Source organism: Dipodomys ordii, unplaced genomic scaffold, assembly GCF_000151885.1.
Source record: "Dipodomys ordii isolate 6190 unplaced genomic scaffold, Dord_2.0 Scaffold24, whole genome shotgun sequence".
In the NCBI taxonomy this organism is placed as follows: domain Eukaryota; kingdom Metazoa; phylum Chordata; class Mammalia; order Rodentia; family Heteromyidae; genus Dipodomys; species Dipodomys ordii.
The window spans coordinates 618,413-636,406 of NW_012267240.1; the positions used below are offsets into that span (position 1 = coordinate 618,413).

At 48.8% G+C, this 17,994-nt stretch overlaps 1 protein-coding gene across 1 annotated transcript in view; it reads left to right on the top strand.

Moving 5' to 3' along the window:
• Positions 1-222: 222 nt before the first annotated feature.
• The window catches only part of Irf2bp2 (interferon regulatory factor 2 binding protein 2), a 50,697-nt gene continuing 32,925 nt past the window's right edge, over positions 223-17,994 (top strand). The window contains exons 1-2 of the mRNA XM_013014565.1: positions 223-235; positions 496-560. Coding sequence (XP_012870019.1) covers positions 223-235; positions 496-560 — 78 coding nt within the window. The remainder of the gene's footprint in view (positions 236-495; positions 561-17,994) is intronic.

Below are 17,994 nucleotides of genomic sequence, written 5' to 3' on the forward strand. Positions count from 1 at the left end.
GGCCATGTCCTCAGGTCTTGAGTTCCATGCCTCTCTGGAAACTCTTCTCAACTCTGGCCACCAGCAGATTCACTTCCAGGGCTTTGAAGTAACACCTATGCTCAGACCGCACCCCAGACCCATTAAGTGAGGGTCTGGTGGGGGTGGCCTGGCTGGGATGCTTTTGAAGAAACTCCCTGGGCGATTCTAATGTGCAGCCTGGGTTCTGGGTCGATCGCTATCATGCCCAATCATGGTGAGCACAGGGCTGAGAAAGCGCTCAGGACGTGGGAGGCAGGGCTCTGTGCCGCCCTCACATGCCGCACGGGCTTCAGGCAGGTATGAAAGAATGCGCCTGATACTGACTTTCTTAGACAGATCTTGACTATTTTGAGCCTTTGACGAAGGCAGGCCACACAGTCTTTCTCCGACTGCTGTCTGGGTTGGAGAAAAACCCAGAAGCAGCTGGGTCCAGCATGGTCTGTTCAGGTCTGTCCCCTTTCTTTGTCCACACAGATGTCCTCATGGCCGTCAGCCCCCTCTCGGTAAGGATCGCCAGTGAATCCCATGACCAAGGTGTGGTGAGTCCTACCTATGTCTCTGTTTTCCTTGGAGTTTGAAAATCCACAGTCCTCTAGCCCATCTCCCTACCCTCCCTCCCGCCCCTCAAGTCAGAAAAACAATCAGAAAATACAAACACGTCTCTCTGCATTGCTTTTCCCACTGGAACTTCCTGACTTTATGGTCCATGACAAAATACCTGAGGCTGAGTCCTCAGTAAAGAAGCTGACTAAGCTCCAAGTGCGGGGGGGGGGGGGGGGAGAGGGGGAGGCTGGACGCTTCCTGGCGATGGCGATGTTGGAATGCAGCGCCCAGTGCCACAGCAGGCATGGGTTCTAGAGGAAAGAGCTACACGGGGAGGCAGAAAACCAGACCGTGGGCAGTCTTTTACAATACTATTTTGAGAACTAACCAGGGTCCCAAGAGGAAGGGTGCGTAGCCGGAAGTCTGTCCACTTTCTCTGGAGGTGGAAGAGTTCAGTCTCACATTGCTGGAAGCTGACTTGGGCCTTTCACCATGCTTTGTCTCTGCGCGGGAACTCCAACCCTCACCACTGCCCTGTGGGACTGCTCCCTCAGGCTTAGAGAGAGGAGCAGAGGGTTGGCTCTGTGCTGAGGTCCGTGGATCTTGACAATCAGCCAGATGAATAGTCAAGCACGACTCTTGGGTAGAGGCTGCTCACCACTACTGAACTGGAGACCCGAGGAGGATATTTATTTATGTATTTATTTGCAGCCCTGGGATTCGAATTCAGAGTCTGGCATTTACCAGGCAGGTGTTTAACTCTTGAGCCACACCCTTTTCATGTTCATAATTTTTCAAATAAGTGCTTGCTTTTTGCCGGGACAGACTGGACTTTGATCCTCCTATTTATAGCTGGGAAGAGAGGTAGGAGCCACTGTGCCTGGCTCTCTTCATGGATTGAGATGGGGTCTTGTGAACGTTTTTCCCCTCAGGTTATCCTCCAGTTCTGTACCTCCTAATTACAGGCAGGTACCCACCCCCATCCCACCTCCTCACCTCTTTGGGGGAAGATTCTTTATTGCCTTTAGACTTCTATGTTTACTCTTTCCATATATTTCCATATGTATTTCTTTCAGACAGTGCTTCCTAGAAATACTTATAAATCATTAATTAGCAATTAGTAATTAACCAGACTGCTAGGCTGTAGCCCGGGCCAAAGGAATCAAACTCTCACTGACTTCTCAGAGTGGACGATCTCTTCCTTCTTTCCCTAGTCTTCTGCCAAGACTGAGACCATTGGAATTAGTTCCACACCAGCTTTGGAAATAGATAGTCTGGGAGGCTGGATGTCTGCTTCATGTGTGCCAATGCATTGCACTCTCTGGAGCCTGGGTTTGGGACCTGCTGTAGTGGCCCAGGTCTCTAGAACATGCCAGCCTCCTGCCTGCCCTTCATCAGCCATGGCTTCTCTGTGCCCCAGGCCCCTGGGTGACTGAGCTGAAAGCAGTGCTCCAAGTTCCTTTTAAGCCACGACTGGCCAGCCCCTCGTCCAGCAGGTATTCCTGGGTCCCGTGAGCCAGTCACTCATCAGGTATTTGTTTCAGGGCAGTTTCTGGGTAAGAAATGTGCTCCACAAATTAGGAAAAAGGGAGCCAAGGAGAAGGAAGCATAATAGACATTGTTTATTTCAGTCATGGGGCCTGAACTCTGGCCTGGGCACTGTCTCTCAGCTCTTCAGCTCAAGGCTAGCACTCAACCACTTGAGCTACAGCACCACTTCCGGCTTTTTCTGTGTATATGGTACTGAGGAATGGAACCCAGGGCTTCATGCATGCGAGGCAAGTACTGTACCACTGAGCCACCTTCCCAGCCTGACATTTTTTTTTAACCCAAGAGGTGAAACTGTGCTTATCCATTATGATTGCACACATGGGAAAGCACCAGATGGGTACCGGGATGGACCCCTTCAGGGACGTGTTGGTGGGCTTCCCAGGTACAAGGTGAAGGTTCCTAAACTCTACTGGAATTGGTGTAACAGGTGTTAGTGTTACCACTATTAGAGCAGCCGCCACAGCCACTGCCCCTGATGACTGCCTGCAGCCGTTCGTCCAGTCCCCATCCCCACTGTCCCCCTTGTGCGGCCTTAGGAGGCTGGGCCACTTGCAGACCCTTCCCCCAGCATCCTCCTGGGCAGGGGAGTGGGAATGATGATCCCAGCCCTGCCCCTCAAGGACCTCCAGACACCACCCCCATGAGGACTGTTCATGCCAACCAGGCTGTGTGCTGAGTGGGCAGAGGTAGGGGCAAAGAGTGCCAGGCAGCGGTGTGCAGGGAGAGCTGGGAGCCTGCCTGTAGCCCCGTGGGGCTACTGGGCCTGTCCAGTGCTCCCTGAGACAGAGGTGTTCCCATCAGCACACGCGCTTCTGGCTCCCCCCTGCAGTGACCTCCCACCTAAACTGCTTTTATCTGGCAGCTTCTAGTCCCTGGCCCATGACTCCAGCTCTAGCCACATCCTGGTGCCCTGTGCAGCACGCAGGGGCCTCCATCTCAGCCACCTGCGGAACGGGCCCATCATGGCTGGCTTTCCTCAGTCACAGCCAGCGGATGGCCTCTGTGAGCATTGTCCGCAGCTCCTCCCCTCAAGGGCGCCACTGTGCAGGTACACAAGCAAACCTCTCCTTGTGTGCGCCCTCTCCCTGCCTGGCCCACATCGGACCCCATTTCATAGCTCCCTCTTCTTTTTCCCTAGCACTGTGAGGCTCTTGGAGCTTCCTAGAACTTTCCTCTTGCCCAAGGGCCTTTGCACAAACCATTCCCTGCCTTCCCCTGGAATTCCCACTTCTCCTCCAGGCGGAAGCTTACATGTTACCTCCTCAGAAGTGCCTCCATGTGTCCCTGCCTCAAAGTTCTCACTATTGTCCCACCAGGGTATGGTTAGTGTTGTCAGTCTATCCAGCTGCTATCACAAAATGCCCCACATTTGGGCTGGTGGTTTGGCTCAAGTGGTCAACAAAAGCCACTGGCTACTCACAGTTCTGAGAAGTCTGCAGCGAAGGGCCTGCCTCACAGGCAGCCTCTTCCTACTGTGAGCTCACGTGGAGCAAGAGGGAAAGGGCTGCAGGGTTGATGCCCAGAAAGGCACGAATCCCACGCTCAAGCCTCCAGCCTCATGCCCTAACCATTTCCAAAGGCCCTACCTTCCATCACCGTGCGTGACGTGGGGTGGATATGGACAGGAATGGCGGGCTCCAGCACTCAGACACAGCTGTTAGTCCTTGCTTTTCTTCCTTGGTTCAACCATTTCCACCTCGTACCCAGGGCCAGTGACCACCACATCAGAGCAAACATGTTTTGAATACACGAGGAAGCGTTAGATATGACGTTGCTGTTATTTGCCTGTGCTTGTTCTCTGCACTCTTGGACCGGGGACTCTGTGTTATTTGTCTCTATGACTTCAACGTATGTATTTTGGCCTGGCCTTGAATGCAAATATTTGCAGACTTGCCGAGAACTGGATCCACGGTTGGAATGAACTCTGAAGAGGGCGTCTGCGGTACCTGGCCACTTCAAGCATAGCCTCTGGAGTGGAGCCCGGGGCCAGGTTCAAGGGTGCTTCCTGGATGTTGCAAGTGATCCAGGAAGGCCAGCTGGCTGCCCTGGGCAGTGGAGGCTGACTCCCCGACCCGGCAGAGCAGGGGGGGGGCAGTCTCCTTCCTACTCTCCCTGGCTGCTCTTAGTCCCAGCAGCTCCTCCTTTCTCATAGCCCAGAGCCCATGGCCAGAGCCTGGGGAAGACGCCAGCCACACCTAGATGTCCCTAAATGTGCCCCAGGGGGCTGCTTTTGGTGACTTCTCAGCAGGAAGGGAAAACTGCTGGGAGATGTCTGTCTATCTGTCCTTCTGTCTGTTTCTGTCACTCACATGCACATGCATATGCATGCGTGTTCGCATGTGCGCACGTGCGTGCACGCGCACACACACACACACACATCAGATGGCCATGTGGGCTGGCCCATGCTGGGCCTCCCCTGGGTCTGACTTCCACACACATCTCACTGGGAATGACAAGTATGGAGGGCAAGCTCAGCAAAGCTCCAAGAACAGACCTGAATGTTTTCTTTACACCAGGTCTCCAGGGGTGGTGGAAGTGGAAGGCAGCCCTTCTGCATGGTGCAGAGCAGCCTCTGCTCCAGCTCCCCCTGTCCAGCCTGGTCTCCTGCCTGGCTCCAGGAGCAGCCACTGAGGCAGAAGCAAGGGCTTGCTCTGTTGCCAGAGTCTGGAACTCAGGGTAGAGTGATTGGTCCACCCCCAAGTGGTTTCCTTGGGGTTCACATATAGGGAGTAGGGGAGCCATGGCTCTGGTTTTGTGGGTGGAGGAAAATCCCCCCTTCTGCCACAGCCATTTTCTCCCTTCTCCTTAGCAGCACAAGAAACACACACCTGGCCTCCCTCCTTGGTCCATACGCAACAAACCCGCAGCACCCAGAGCACCTCTCCGTCCTTCCCCTCCCCTTCGCTGGCCTTCCTGATGCCCCAGGCTCATGGCCCAGAACTGGCCAGACCCTCCTGGACCAGCCAAGCTCCCTCATCACAACACAGCCATTCTCAGCCCCCTCCCCCCGCTCCCCTCCACTGGCTGTTGGAGAAGAGCTTGAGTGTTGGCTGTGCTGTCTTTCTCCTGGTATAGTTCATCGAGGGCAGTCGTGGCTCCCCTCAGCACGGTGTGGGTTCCTGGGGCACGGTGCTCTGGCTGGACCCTCAGCACTGGCATCCCATTGCTGTCTCCCCAACTCGAGGACCTGTCACAGGATTCAGAAGTCAGGATGAGCACTTGCCACATCTTCAGCCATTTCATCTGGGTTTTTATTTTTTTCCATCTACAAATCCACGACGCCCTGAGCCAAGCTAGAGACACTGCTAACTCTCCCCAGATGTCTGTGCTCTGCACAGGAAGCCGAACCCTAAGTTTGGACAGGCACCAAATTGGAAGCCGGAGTGTGGACCCAGAGTGAGGCCCTCGTTCCTCATCTCACAGGCAGGGAGGAGGCTGAGGCCCAGAGGGGCCAACCACACATGCACCACTGCACTGTGTATTCATGGAAGAACAAATAATCATTCTCCATCTAATGTGTTTGACATGCTGGGAACAACAGGTACTTCGGTCCTTGCTCTTACTCTCCAGGAACTTAGGGTTTGATGTGAGGAGAGAGACAAGATCCAGGTGCATATCAATGGTCTGCCACAGGAAGCCGGAATCTCCACTGGGCAGTAAGCAGACCAGAACCCAGTGTTTCAAAGGAAAGGGTGAGAATTAAGTCCCCTCCGTCTCCAAGAGAAGTACTGAGGATAGAGGATGATTGATTTTCTACTATGTCCATGTCAACCATCTAGCCAAGGCCAGGCAATAAAGCCAGCTCCAGTGCTGCCCTCTGTCTGGTTAGCGGACTTGGTGTAGCCTGTGTTTAGGAACTTACTGTGTGCCCATATCATAAGTGGCAGAGGAAGCTGGAATGAAGCTAAGAGAGCAAAGGTACCAAATTTCCACCAGGGGAACTTCCGGCTTGGTCTTACTCAAGCAGATCTATAACAACAACAACAATAATAACAATAATAAGTAAATCAATATCCTCTCTGCAAAATAATTATTATTTTATTTCTCTATTGTAATTTGGGTTTTTTTCCTCCAGCTTTTTTGTACTAAGTTGCAAAAGGACCAGGTCAATGTGGATGACCTTCAGAGGCTCCGTCCAGCTCTGTAAAGATGCAGGACGCCTGGCCCTCCGGCTCACTAGACTTGCCTAGGTAATCCTGACGATCAAAGGCAGCCAGTGAGGGCAAGCCAGCTTCATCATGACTCACTTCTTCACACTCACTGATTCCTATGTGTGACACTATGGGGAGTTACAGGTCTTCAAAGAGATCACTATCTGAGGGAGGGAAAATGTCCAGGCTGAAACCAGTAGAGAAAATTAATTCCTAGGTGGGAGAGAGCCTGGCTTGCAACACACACACACATACACACACACACATACACACATGTGCATACATACGCACACACACATGCACACATATGCATGCACACATGTACACAATCCCCAGCGCTGGGACTGAATCATGCTTCTCATCTATTCTTACCTGTATTCACCTCTGTCCTGCTGCCTGCCTGCCCACCTCCCATCACCCTCTGAGACCCATGGATCTCTGTGAGCCCTGCTCTGTTCAGTCACCATCCTGGCTCCTTTCCCGGGGAGGCTGGGCACTGTCCCCCACTGTCTGCTTCTCAAAGTCATGCTGTGCTTCCCTGCCCCCACCTCCCCTGTCCCCACTTCCCCTGCCCCCACTCCTTCCTCCACCATCTCCGCTGCCCTGCCAGAGTGGCCTTCCTGCTTGGGCCTCCCCCGGGGGTGAGCTTCCATCCAGGGCCACCCACCCACCCCTTGCTCCCCCTGACTGGTGACACCCACATCAGGTCTCCAATCCTGACTGAACTGTGGGGTGCAGACTCCTTCTGGCTGAGTCTTGAAAACTTTCTATCCAGCATGGCGGGGTAGACCAGGCTACTTCCTCAAACCTGCCTCGTCCTTAATCGGAATGGCAGTTTGGTGACAGAGGTGCCCACCAGGAGGAACACCACCTGGTCTACATCCCAGGTGCAGCTGCCTTCCTGCCCAGCTGGGCTGAACCTCATACTTGGTCCTCAGGGACCCCCTCCCCATCTCCCCCACTTGCTTCTGTATTCCCCAGACTTCTCATCTCTCCGCCTCCTCCTCTATTCCTGCTCTTCGCCACCTCTTTATTTTCCACTTCTGTCCACTGTGGCTTCACTGGCTCTAGATTTCTCCATGATTTACCATCGTGACCTGCCCGCTGGCTTACACTGCTGGTTTTAAGTATCAAATCATAGCCAGGGGCTCTGGTGAGAAACAATCCAGTCCAGTCCTGACTTGTGATTCTGCCGTGGTCAGGCCAGGCCCCAGGCTCTGACTTATGAACTTCTGAACTAATATTATCCGCACGCACCCGCACAGGTCCACGGGGGCTGGGCCGTTTGTGGCTTGTCTCTGAATTCCACTGCAAACACATGTGTGCCCATCGGTCTCGCAGAGGCCTGGAAACGGAGAGGAGGTGTTGCATGCAGAAAAGGTGCAAGAATGGTCCAGCACAGAGCATGCACAGCAGACGTGCAGAGGGAGGCATGCTGCAGGTCCAGTCTGGGCCGGAAGTTGCGTATTATGGCCCACGGGGATGCTAGAATGACAAGTCCTAAAGACATGAAGGTCCCGGGTTACCCTGCTGAGCCTGTCTTACCCTCCCTCCTAATGCCCCAAGTTCTTCCCTTAGCCCCAATTCCTTCCCTAACCCAGCTGGGATGTCCATAGCCTGCGGGACCCAGAGAAACCGCCCCGTGCCAGGAGGTGCTCCGAGTGGACACTAAAGCTCACACACCGGCCAGCTCCCTGCAAACCAAGCCAGGAGTTTGGGAGGCTCCTCTGTGTCCTTGGATCAAAAAGACCTTGGGGCTGGCCTGGCTCTGAGCTGCTACGGGCCAGAGGTGTTCATCGTGTCTAGGAGTGCATGCCCGGGGAGTGTTTGAACCTAAGTTCTCCCCAGAGCAGCGCTCCAACCAAGTGAGACAGCCACCGTATCATCTCAGCTGCAGCTCCAGGCTTGGCCGGGCTTCTCCAGAGAAGCAGCCTGGCTTCGCCTTGGCATCCCCTGTACTGTTTCCTGTCCTGCTCTCTGTGATTGGACTACCTACCACCGTCCTTAGGACTGGGTCCGTGTGATGCAATGAGCTCAAGTGCTAGTTCCCTTTCCCCTTCCTTGCCTGCGCTGCCCATCGCCTGGCTATGGTTTTCCCTACAGCCATGGCCGAGTCTGCTCACTACAGGCAGCTCACTGTGCAACTCACCGCCCATTTCAGGCCTGTGTGGGCTCCAGGGAGGGGCTTTCTCTGTGGGGGGATCTGGGGGAGGGGATCTCTCTGTGGGGGGATCTGGGGGAGGGATTTCTCTGTGGGGGGATCTGGGGAGGGGATCTCTCTGTGGGGGGATCCGGGGGAGGGATCTCTCTGTGGGAGGGGATCTAGGTGAGGGGATCTCTCTGTGGGGGAGCCTGGGGGAGAGATCTCTCTGTGAGGGGATCTGGGGGAGGGGATATCTGTGGAGGCATCTGGGGGAGGGATCTCTGTGTGGGGGGATCTAGCTTCTGCAGCACAAGGTTGGGTCTTACCACCCATCTTCTTAGCTTTGCTAGGGCAGCCTGTTACTCTTACTCTCCCTCTCCAACCCCATCCTCCAAGTGGCGGCTCACCCAGTTTCTACAAGGCCGGGACTGCCAGAGGACATGCACGGCAGAGGCTGTTCACGGGGAGGTGGCTCAGGCACAGAGACCAGGGCCAGCCACACCTTGATCCAGTCCGGCAGCATGCAGTGGGGCCAGGCCGGGATCCAGCCCTCTGGGGTGCAGGACTGGCCTTGTTGGGACTTCATGGTTGCCAGAGAGTCCCACAGGAGAACAACAGCACAGGCTGTCTCCTAGTCTCCCAGTGACCATCTAGAGCATTGCCACCAGAACCACCTTCTCTGTTGCTCGGGTCATGCACAAGAATGATTTGGGCATCTTTGAGCACATTAATATGCAGGGTCCCATGAAAGGAGCCAGAGGCCTATATTAGAATGTGGTGTCTTACCCTCCTGCCTTTCCCAATTCCGAAGAACCCCGTGCATCTTGAGAATAAACAATGGAACAACATGTGAACAGAGAAAAGTCCTCTAAGGTTCTAGACATGTTCTGTTTCTAATCTTCTGACACCCATTTGCGCAAATGCCTTCTATTCCTGTCCACCCAGCCTTATCTCTAGCAATGGTCAGATGATGGATGGAAAGATGGATGGATGGATGGATGGATGGATGGATGATAGATGATCCATTAAATAGTTGATAGGTGATAGGTAGATGATAGATACAGGTAATAGGCAAAAATTAGTGATAGGCCAATAATGAGAGATGAGTAACATTAAATAGATGAAATGATAGTAATAGATAAATGGTGTATGTGGTGTCGGTGTGTGTGTGTATATGTGAAAGTCAGATGATAGATTATAGATGATTGAAATTACACAGATGAGATTAAATAGACTATAGAGAGATGACAGAGGATGGGTGGCTGATAGCAGATGCCAGTAATGGATATATGTGGGTGACACATTGTCAGATGGGACCCTCCCACACACACACCATGCTAGCTGTGCCGCAGAGCTGATGGTACCTGTAATCCCTCGGGGGGGCCCCAGGTGTGGGCCCATTCCTCCCCCAATCTCCAACAGTGTACCAATGGGCTTCCCTCCCATGGAGCTGTCTGTTTTGGTTCTGTGTGGCTGGGCCAGTTCCTCTCCAAGCTGAGTTTGGTAGAGCAGACTTCATCTTTGCCTCCACGGCCATAAAGCCGCCCTTTGCCTCGGTCTTTGCTTCAGACCACTGGGCCTGCTGTCTGCTCTGTACTGCCTTGCTAGCTGGCCTGCAGGTGAAACTCAGTGCCCAGGACCCCACTCCCTGGCCTGCAGAGGGGCCATGTAAGGCCACAGGAACATCCCTGTGTGCCATGCCAAGGGCTCCTGGAGAGGAAAAAGTGTCACCAAAGGCGCTCAGGGAGAACTGAGGGTAAAGCATGGAGGAAGGATAGCGTGGTGGGGGGGGGGGAGAACGTGGTAGGGGGAGGAAAGCGTGGTGGAGGGAGGATAGCATGATGGAGGAGGATAGCCGAGGTCCGCAGGGCCTCTGCAACTTGGTGTCTCCATGAAGAGTAACAGTCTGGCTCTGTCCTCCTGTCTTCTACAGCACAGATGAACTATGGATAGACACAGGCCCTATCTACCTCAGGGAAATGGTCTTTGCTTCCTTGCGCTTGCCAGGTGGAACTCTAAGTGGTATTTTATTTATTTGTAGTAATGAAGGATGGGGATGGACATGAATAACCAGAACCTGAAGATAAGCCAAAAGCTCCCCGAAGCCAAAAAGCCTGTGTCCCTTCCCACCAAGTCTGTATGCTGTGTGGTTGCAGTCGGTGGGAGGACTCCTTGGGGTTCCACGGCTGTCCCGCACAGTGACTGGGCAGTGAGCGTCTCGGTTGGTCCAGCACACCAGAGGCCCCTTGCCCTCCTATATGGGGTGCCCTGGGCTTGGTGACCGTCTTCATAGAACAAAGTGAACCCGAGTTCTTGCTTCCACATCTGACACAGCTTCCTGCCCGATTCGGAATGACACTCTCTCTGTCTGTGACAAACCTCTAGGGAAATTGGTAAATGAATGAACAAATTAATGAATGACTCCATTTCTAAGTCATCTATGAATGGAATTCTGTCACAGTTCCCACACGGGAAGGGACTTTCAGCCTCCTGTGCAGACATCTGAGAAGACCCAAGAAGGAAAAGTCATCACAACGAGGTTCAAAGGCTTGACTTAGTCACAGAGAGCGAAGGACATTCAAAGAGTCTTAGATTTAAAAGGGGTCGAGTTACAGAGACATTTCAGAGGTATCAGGTCACTGGAGACTCAGGGAGACTGGCGGGTCAGTGGTTGCTTCCAATGTCTCTGTGTCTCTTGTCTCTGTCTCTATCTCTGTCTGACCCTGGCCCTGTGAGCAGTCTCTCCTCTGGTAGCACCCTTCATATTCTCTGCAGACTGGCCTCTCTGCTTGTTTATCAGCAGCCCGAGGGGTGGTCAGCTCCTGTGTATCCACAGCCTTCAGGGTGGCTCTTCTCAACACACTTAGGAGCACACTTAGACCAAGGACCCACCTCTGCCTTTTGACTGTGGCAGAGACCAGGCTCTCCCTCGGAAAGGTGAGAAGAGCTGACCTTCTAAGAGAGGTGGTGAGGACAGGGCCGGCCACTCCAGTTCCCCAGGATGGCAGACAGAGGCAGGCAGAGCCTGGCTGGCTCCAGACCAGCATTCGTCTCTACCTAGCAGGGAAGCCTCAGACACAGCTGAGTGATGAGTGAGGGCCGCTGTCATGGTGAATGCGATCATAAGCAAGAGGGGAGTGTCAATTCTGCTGTTCCTCTTGGTCAGACCTAGCATGGCTGGCACGTTTTAAGAATAGTCCAGAGACAATTTGCACAGCCAAAGATGGAGGGCAAGGTGGCAATAGTATTGAGGAAAAAGTTCAAAATTCTTATTACAAAAGGCATGACAAAAAAGAAGAAATTGGGGCTTTTGGTTGTGCTTTGAAACTAGGTCTAATTGTTTATATATTCAGAAAAGCAGTAAAAAAAAAGCTGTCTTCTCACCAACACCATCATACAAGAACGTGATGTTAGTAACCAATATCCACCCTCTTAGGAAAATAAGTCAAGGTGCATTTCCTACCTTACACGAGCCAGTGATAGTCTGTGTGGAGCTGGGTGTGTGTTGCTCACTAGTATAATCCTGGCTACTCAGGAGCCTGAGATCTGAGGATTGAGGTTCAAAGCCAGCCCAGGAAGCAAAGTCCATGAGATTCTTATCTCTAATTAATCAGCCAAAGCCAGAAATGGTGGTGTGACTCAAGTGGTAGGGTAGCAGCCTTGAGCAAAAAAAGCTAATGAGTAACATTGTGAAGCCTGAAGTTCAAGGACCAGTACCAGAAAAAAACAAAATAAAAATCTGGGTGGGTATAAAGAGGAGAATGGTGTGGGGAGGAGGCTAGTCCAAGTCTTGGGAGAAGGTCCAGCTGATTGTATCGGAGGATACAATGAGGGTACAGCCTACTTCGAAGAACAGAAGGGCACTGGAGTTTCTGGCAGCCTTGGTGTCCAGCCTCACAAGGCAGGGGGCACAGATCAGATGTCCTGTGTTTATGGTGGAGGTTCTACAGTGAGGGGTCATGGAGAGGATGAGAACTTACACTCCACTGCTACAGCCAGATCCAGCCCGCACACCCCGGGCGACCTCCAAAACCTGAGACCATCCAATCACCAAAGTTAATTCTCATGTCCATTTTCAAAACCTAGACCATCTAATCCCTACAGGAAGAAGAAGAAGGAAAGAAGGAGGAAGAGGAAGAGGAGGAGGAAGAGAAGGAGGAAGGGAAGGAGGAGACAAAGAAGGGAGTGGAACCTCTGGTTTTAAGCTCACACATACACAAAAACAAAATGAAGGAGGAAAATGTCACCAATAAGCCATGGGTGTGGTCAGATACTTTCGTCCACTCTCGTACCTCGAGGTAGTAACCTGCACTCTGGGCGGACAGAGCCAGCACCACCCCGGGATCCCCTCTGAGCAGAAGCCAGTCTTTGCTTCTTCTACAATTTTTGTCCAAACATTTAGATCTGTGGTCTGATAAATATTAGTGACTGGGTCAAAAAGGCAGTTCTCATATGAAATGTTCACACTTACTTGGCCTGTTGCTCTGTCTGTGAAGTTCTGTCAAATATTTCATAGTTTCCATTGAGTACTGTTTATTTTTGGTGGGGAAGGAAGCTACCCAGAGTAGGAGTTGCAGGACACAAAATGCTATCTCTCCTGAAGGCCTTGGACACCCTTCCCTAAACAGGTACACAGGACCCAGGCCTCAGACTGGAAGACCATGCAGGTTATTATCAACCTTGTAGTGTACTATTGGTTTTCTCTGCCTCTCAGCCCTCCAGGGATGAGTCCGACTTGGTCCTGATTTAGTAGAGTAACTGAAGCATTGGAGTGAGGGAGAATTGGCCTTTATGTTGGCAATTTAATTTTTAAGGAGTGTGCTTATTTAAATAGCTCTTATCCAGTATTTCAAAAAAGTCTTTACTTTGGATGTAGAGATACTTGTCAAGGAAAATAGGATTACAGATGTGGTGACACGTACCTGTAATCCCAGCATTTGGGAGGCAGTCTGGAGGATAGTGAATTCCAGGCTAGCCTGGGGTACATGGTGACAAAAGACAACAACAGAGGCCCAGCTAGGTGGGTCATGCCTATAATCCTAGCTACTCAGGAGGTTGAGCTCTGAGGATCTCAGCTCAATGCCAGCCCCAACAGGAAAGTCTATGAGATTCTTATCTCCAATGAACCACAAAAAAGCTGGAAGTAGAGCTGTGACTCAAGTGGTAGAACACTATCCTTGAGCAAAAGAAGCTCAGGGATAGCCCCTAGGTGGTAAGTTTAAGCCCTAGGACTGGCACAAGATAGATAGATAGATAGATAGATAGATAGATAGATAGATAGATAGATAGATAGATAGATAGATAGATAGATAGATGGATAGATGGATAGATGGATGGATGGATGGATGGATGCATAGATGCATAGATAGATAGATAGATAGATAGATAGATAGATAGATAGATAGATAGAGATACATACATACATACATACAAAGAACAACCAATCTCCTCCAAACAAACTCCCAACAAACTAAAACCAAAACCAACTGACAACAAAGAAGAGAGAAAAATAAGAAGTATAGAAAAACGTACAGGAACAAAAATCTCTCAATTCTACCATGCTGAAACATGAAAGAGCTATTAATTTTCAGTATTTTCCTTTTTCTCTTATAAATTTAAATTGTATTATCTATGCAACTTGTATCCTTGCTTTTTATGCACAACATCCTTAAATGGATTCTCAATCACAGTAAAAAGTTGTTCTTATAGGGACTTCCGTTTTTGTTTTAATTAACTACAAAGACCTGTCCACCAGCTCCCCACCTCGCACTCTTCCTTTCTGTGCTCTGCTTACTGCCTGGCAGATGCACACCTACCTGGATATTCCTTGAAGACAACAAACCTGTTTGTCCTTCTTCCTGTGTACTCAACGCTGAACCATAAATCTCCATCTCCTATTTCCTTGTGTTTTTGTTCAAATGGTATGTTACGTATGCTTATGTCCTTTCTTTTAACTTACTGGTTACTTTTTTCCCTTTTTATTTTTGAGATAGTGTCTCACTATAGACCCCAGTCTGGCCTCAAACTCATGATTTTCCCATTTAAGCCTCACAAAAGGTGTGATTACAGGTATGCACCCCCATGCCTGTCTTTAGTTATGCTTTTGACATATATTTTAAATGCACACAAAAGGAAAGCTACTATTTCTCTTGTGACACTTTCTTTGCACTTAGTTTGAGAAAATGTTTACCAAATGATTTATTGAAGCAATACATTTATTGAAACAATGTCTCTTTCATATACTAAACATATTTGTCTTTTTCAGACCTTCCTTTTATTTCCTCAAAATGACTAGATATGAAATTCTAACAGTGTAAATTATTATGATTCTATAAAACAGTTTGAATTCTGCCAACATGAGTCATGTCATCTTATTCCATTTTTCCAATTTTTACTGTTCTCATTTTTTCTTGCAAATGAAATATTTCTATCATTTTGCTGAACCCAAAAAAATGAAGTCCCTTCAAATTCTTAATCACGAGTATATTGAATGTATAAATTATCTTGTAAACTTTCATATCTTCCTATGATTTGTCCTTTCATCCAGGAAATTGTTTAACTCTTTCATTTGTTCAAAAATGTGATGAGAAGCATTATGTTTCTCATTTCTGAAGATTTTTAGAATGTTTACCACTTTGAATGTGATTATTCTTTTAAATATATTGCTGATTGACTATAACTAACATATAAAAAATACTTTTTGCGTTGTTATAATAATAGTAGCTAAATTTTAGAGTGAAACAAGTAAAGTCAGTTGGTGTGCTGGTTAGGAGAGAAGATCCAAGGTCCTGGATGTGATTTTCTGGTTCAAGTCTCAATGCTATCATTAGATGTCTGGTTGAGCAGGACCTGACCTTCTTTCTCTCTTTGTTTCTTCACTTGCACAGTGCAGAAGACCCTAGAAGTTCCTCTATAGGATGCATGTATTCAAAGAAAAATCTTAGACAACTTAAACTTGGCAGAGTTTATGTGGGCAAAGAACAATTTATGAATCTGGCAGCATCCTGAACCAGGACATGGACAAGATATTTATAAGGAGAAAAAGGAACTGAGAAGCAGAAGTAGTGGGACTGGGTACAACTGGTCAGTCCCCTTTTATGAGTGTGAGCTGGTCAGTTGTTAGCCTGTGATTCGCTGAGGCTCAGGGGCTATGATTGATTGAGACTCACCTACTGTAACAGGAGTGGGCTCTTAATTTAGGGTGTAGTTTGTTTTTAATGCTAAATTAGATTACAGCTTGCTACATATGAAAGCAGGTTTGGGCCTAATTTAGTTTAACATATATAACATATTAGATTCTACTTAGGCTATTTCTTGAGAGAAATCAGGAAGCTTACAAATAATGCTTTTTATCCATTTTGACTTTATTTCTTCTGTATGCTTTAATGTATAAAAATTTCTAGAAAAATATTTACCAGTAGTAACAATAGCAAATGACCTCATTGGTTGCCTGACTTTAATGAGAGAAACTTTATTAGTTTGTTGTTAATTGTGACTGTGGGTATTTGTGAATTAGCAGGTTTTATTGAGAATGAACTGTGAATCTTGAAATCAAATGCCTTTTTAGTATATTGAGATGATCATTTCCCCCACTTAGCTCTGCATGGTAAATTGCATTGGCTTTCTCATGTTGAACTATCCTTGCATTCCAGGAATGTGGCATCTTTGGCCTAACTCACAGTCAAGCACTGCAAAACAATCTCTCAGGCAATGGAGGACCCATAAGACTGTAATAAAGTGGAGATGAACCATCACTGGACAGCAACACAGCCATAGTAACCTCATAGCATAAGACTTGCAAACAAACCCACTAACACTGCCCATCGCTAAAAAGCACAGCACAAAGGATTCATAAATACAGACATGACAGTGAAAATAAATTTGTTACTGAGTTTTGTAGTTATTTTAGAACTTATTCCAACTTATGTAAAATGAAGTTTTCTATAAAACCATAGATGGTGAGCAGTGACTCCAACAGCAGCCTCATGAGTCTTATGGTGCTGAGAGACTAGCCTGAGCCACGCAGGTTTGCATAAGAACACTCTGCAACAGTCACACAATGACAACATTCTCTAACAACGCATTTGTCAGAGTGCGTCTTTAAGCATTGTGCAGTTGTATTGTTACGTACTGCTGGGTGTGAGTTGTTAAAATAGTTTAAATTTCTCCTCTGGGTTTACAGATTACATTGTTGTGTGGTTACCCTTTCATTCAGGGATCATCATGCTTGTTAACAGGATGGCAAAAATGTATAGGATGATTTAAAAAGCCTTATGTATTTTGCCATGCTCTACACTGATTTATTTAGTATGGAGATTCATTTTTTGTTGCAGCTCTGAAAACACTGGCCCATAAACCACATGCCCACCAGAGTCTCTTGACTTGTTGAATGGGACCTGGCAATGTGTTAATATGATCTGTGGCCGTTGATTTATGAGGGTTGATTTATTGTGTGTTCTCTGGGTTTGTGTTTTGGCTTCACTTCTTAGTTAAGTTACTTCAGACCAGCTCCTTATCCTCTGTTCTCACTTATTAGAGTGGAAATGTTAACACCAACCCTGTGAGTTTGTTGAAAGGATTCAGTGAGTGATCACGTGTGACCATGTCAGACGCAATGCCTAGTACAGGGAAGGCCCATGGAAACCCGGTGTCTTCCCCCTCCCCTCCTGGCACCAAGGGGAATTGGACCCCATGGTTTAGCACAGGATGAGCATGAGTTCAGGGTGGCTGAGTCCTCTTTCCTGAACAGCTGGCACATGAGGAGAGTCAGGATGGGAGGGCCGAGCCTTGAAGGAGTGGTGGGGTGTCCCGGGGTACAGGGGGCAGGATGAGCACGGTTGAACAGGTATGGAGAATAAAGACACCAAGGCAAAGCCATGAGCTTGTGTGAAGGATACAGTGCTGGGACAGGGCGGGAGGTAGGTGGGAGAGATTTTAGGCCTAAGGACTCCACTTGATCCAGTGAGAGAAGGAATGTGAACTTATAATGCCATCTGTGCAGACCACATCCAGTGCAGTGGGTGTTTTATATTTCACACACATAAATACACACACACACACACACACACACACACTACACACACACACAAACTTTGTTACTATAAAATACATAGTAATTGACTTAATCCCATTTTCAGTGACTCAGGCCTTCATTTTCCTAGTGTAATTGATTGCGCAGATTTAAAAAGTATCGTCTTTTTGCTTTTGTGACATATTCTGGTCATATCTCAAATGTATTTGACATTAAGAATAAAACTCCCATTTACCTTGTTCAGAAGGTAAAATGTAATCTACTTGAAGTCAATTCACTGTGTCATAAAATTTTCAGGAAAGCAACTTGATAAAAGACAGAGACTCACTGCATATGACAGTAATTAAATCTATGCTCAGTAGGTCTAAAAGAATGGCTATAGGAGGAGGTAATTTAGGAGGAAGGAGCCATTTGACTTACATGTGTTAAGAAATCACTGTGTATTTAATAGGCATGCCCTATTTGGGGGCTTGAACTCAGGGCCTGGGTGCTGTCCCTGAGCTTTTTTTTTTTTTTTAACTCAAAGCTGGTGCTCTCCCACTTGAGCTACAGCC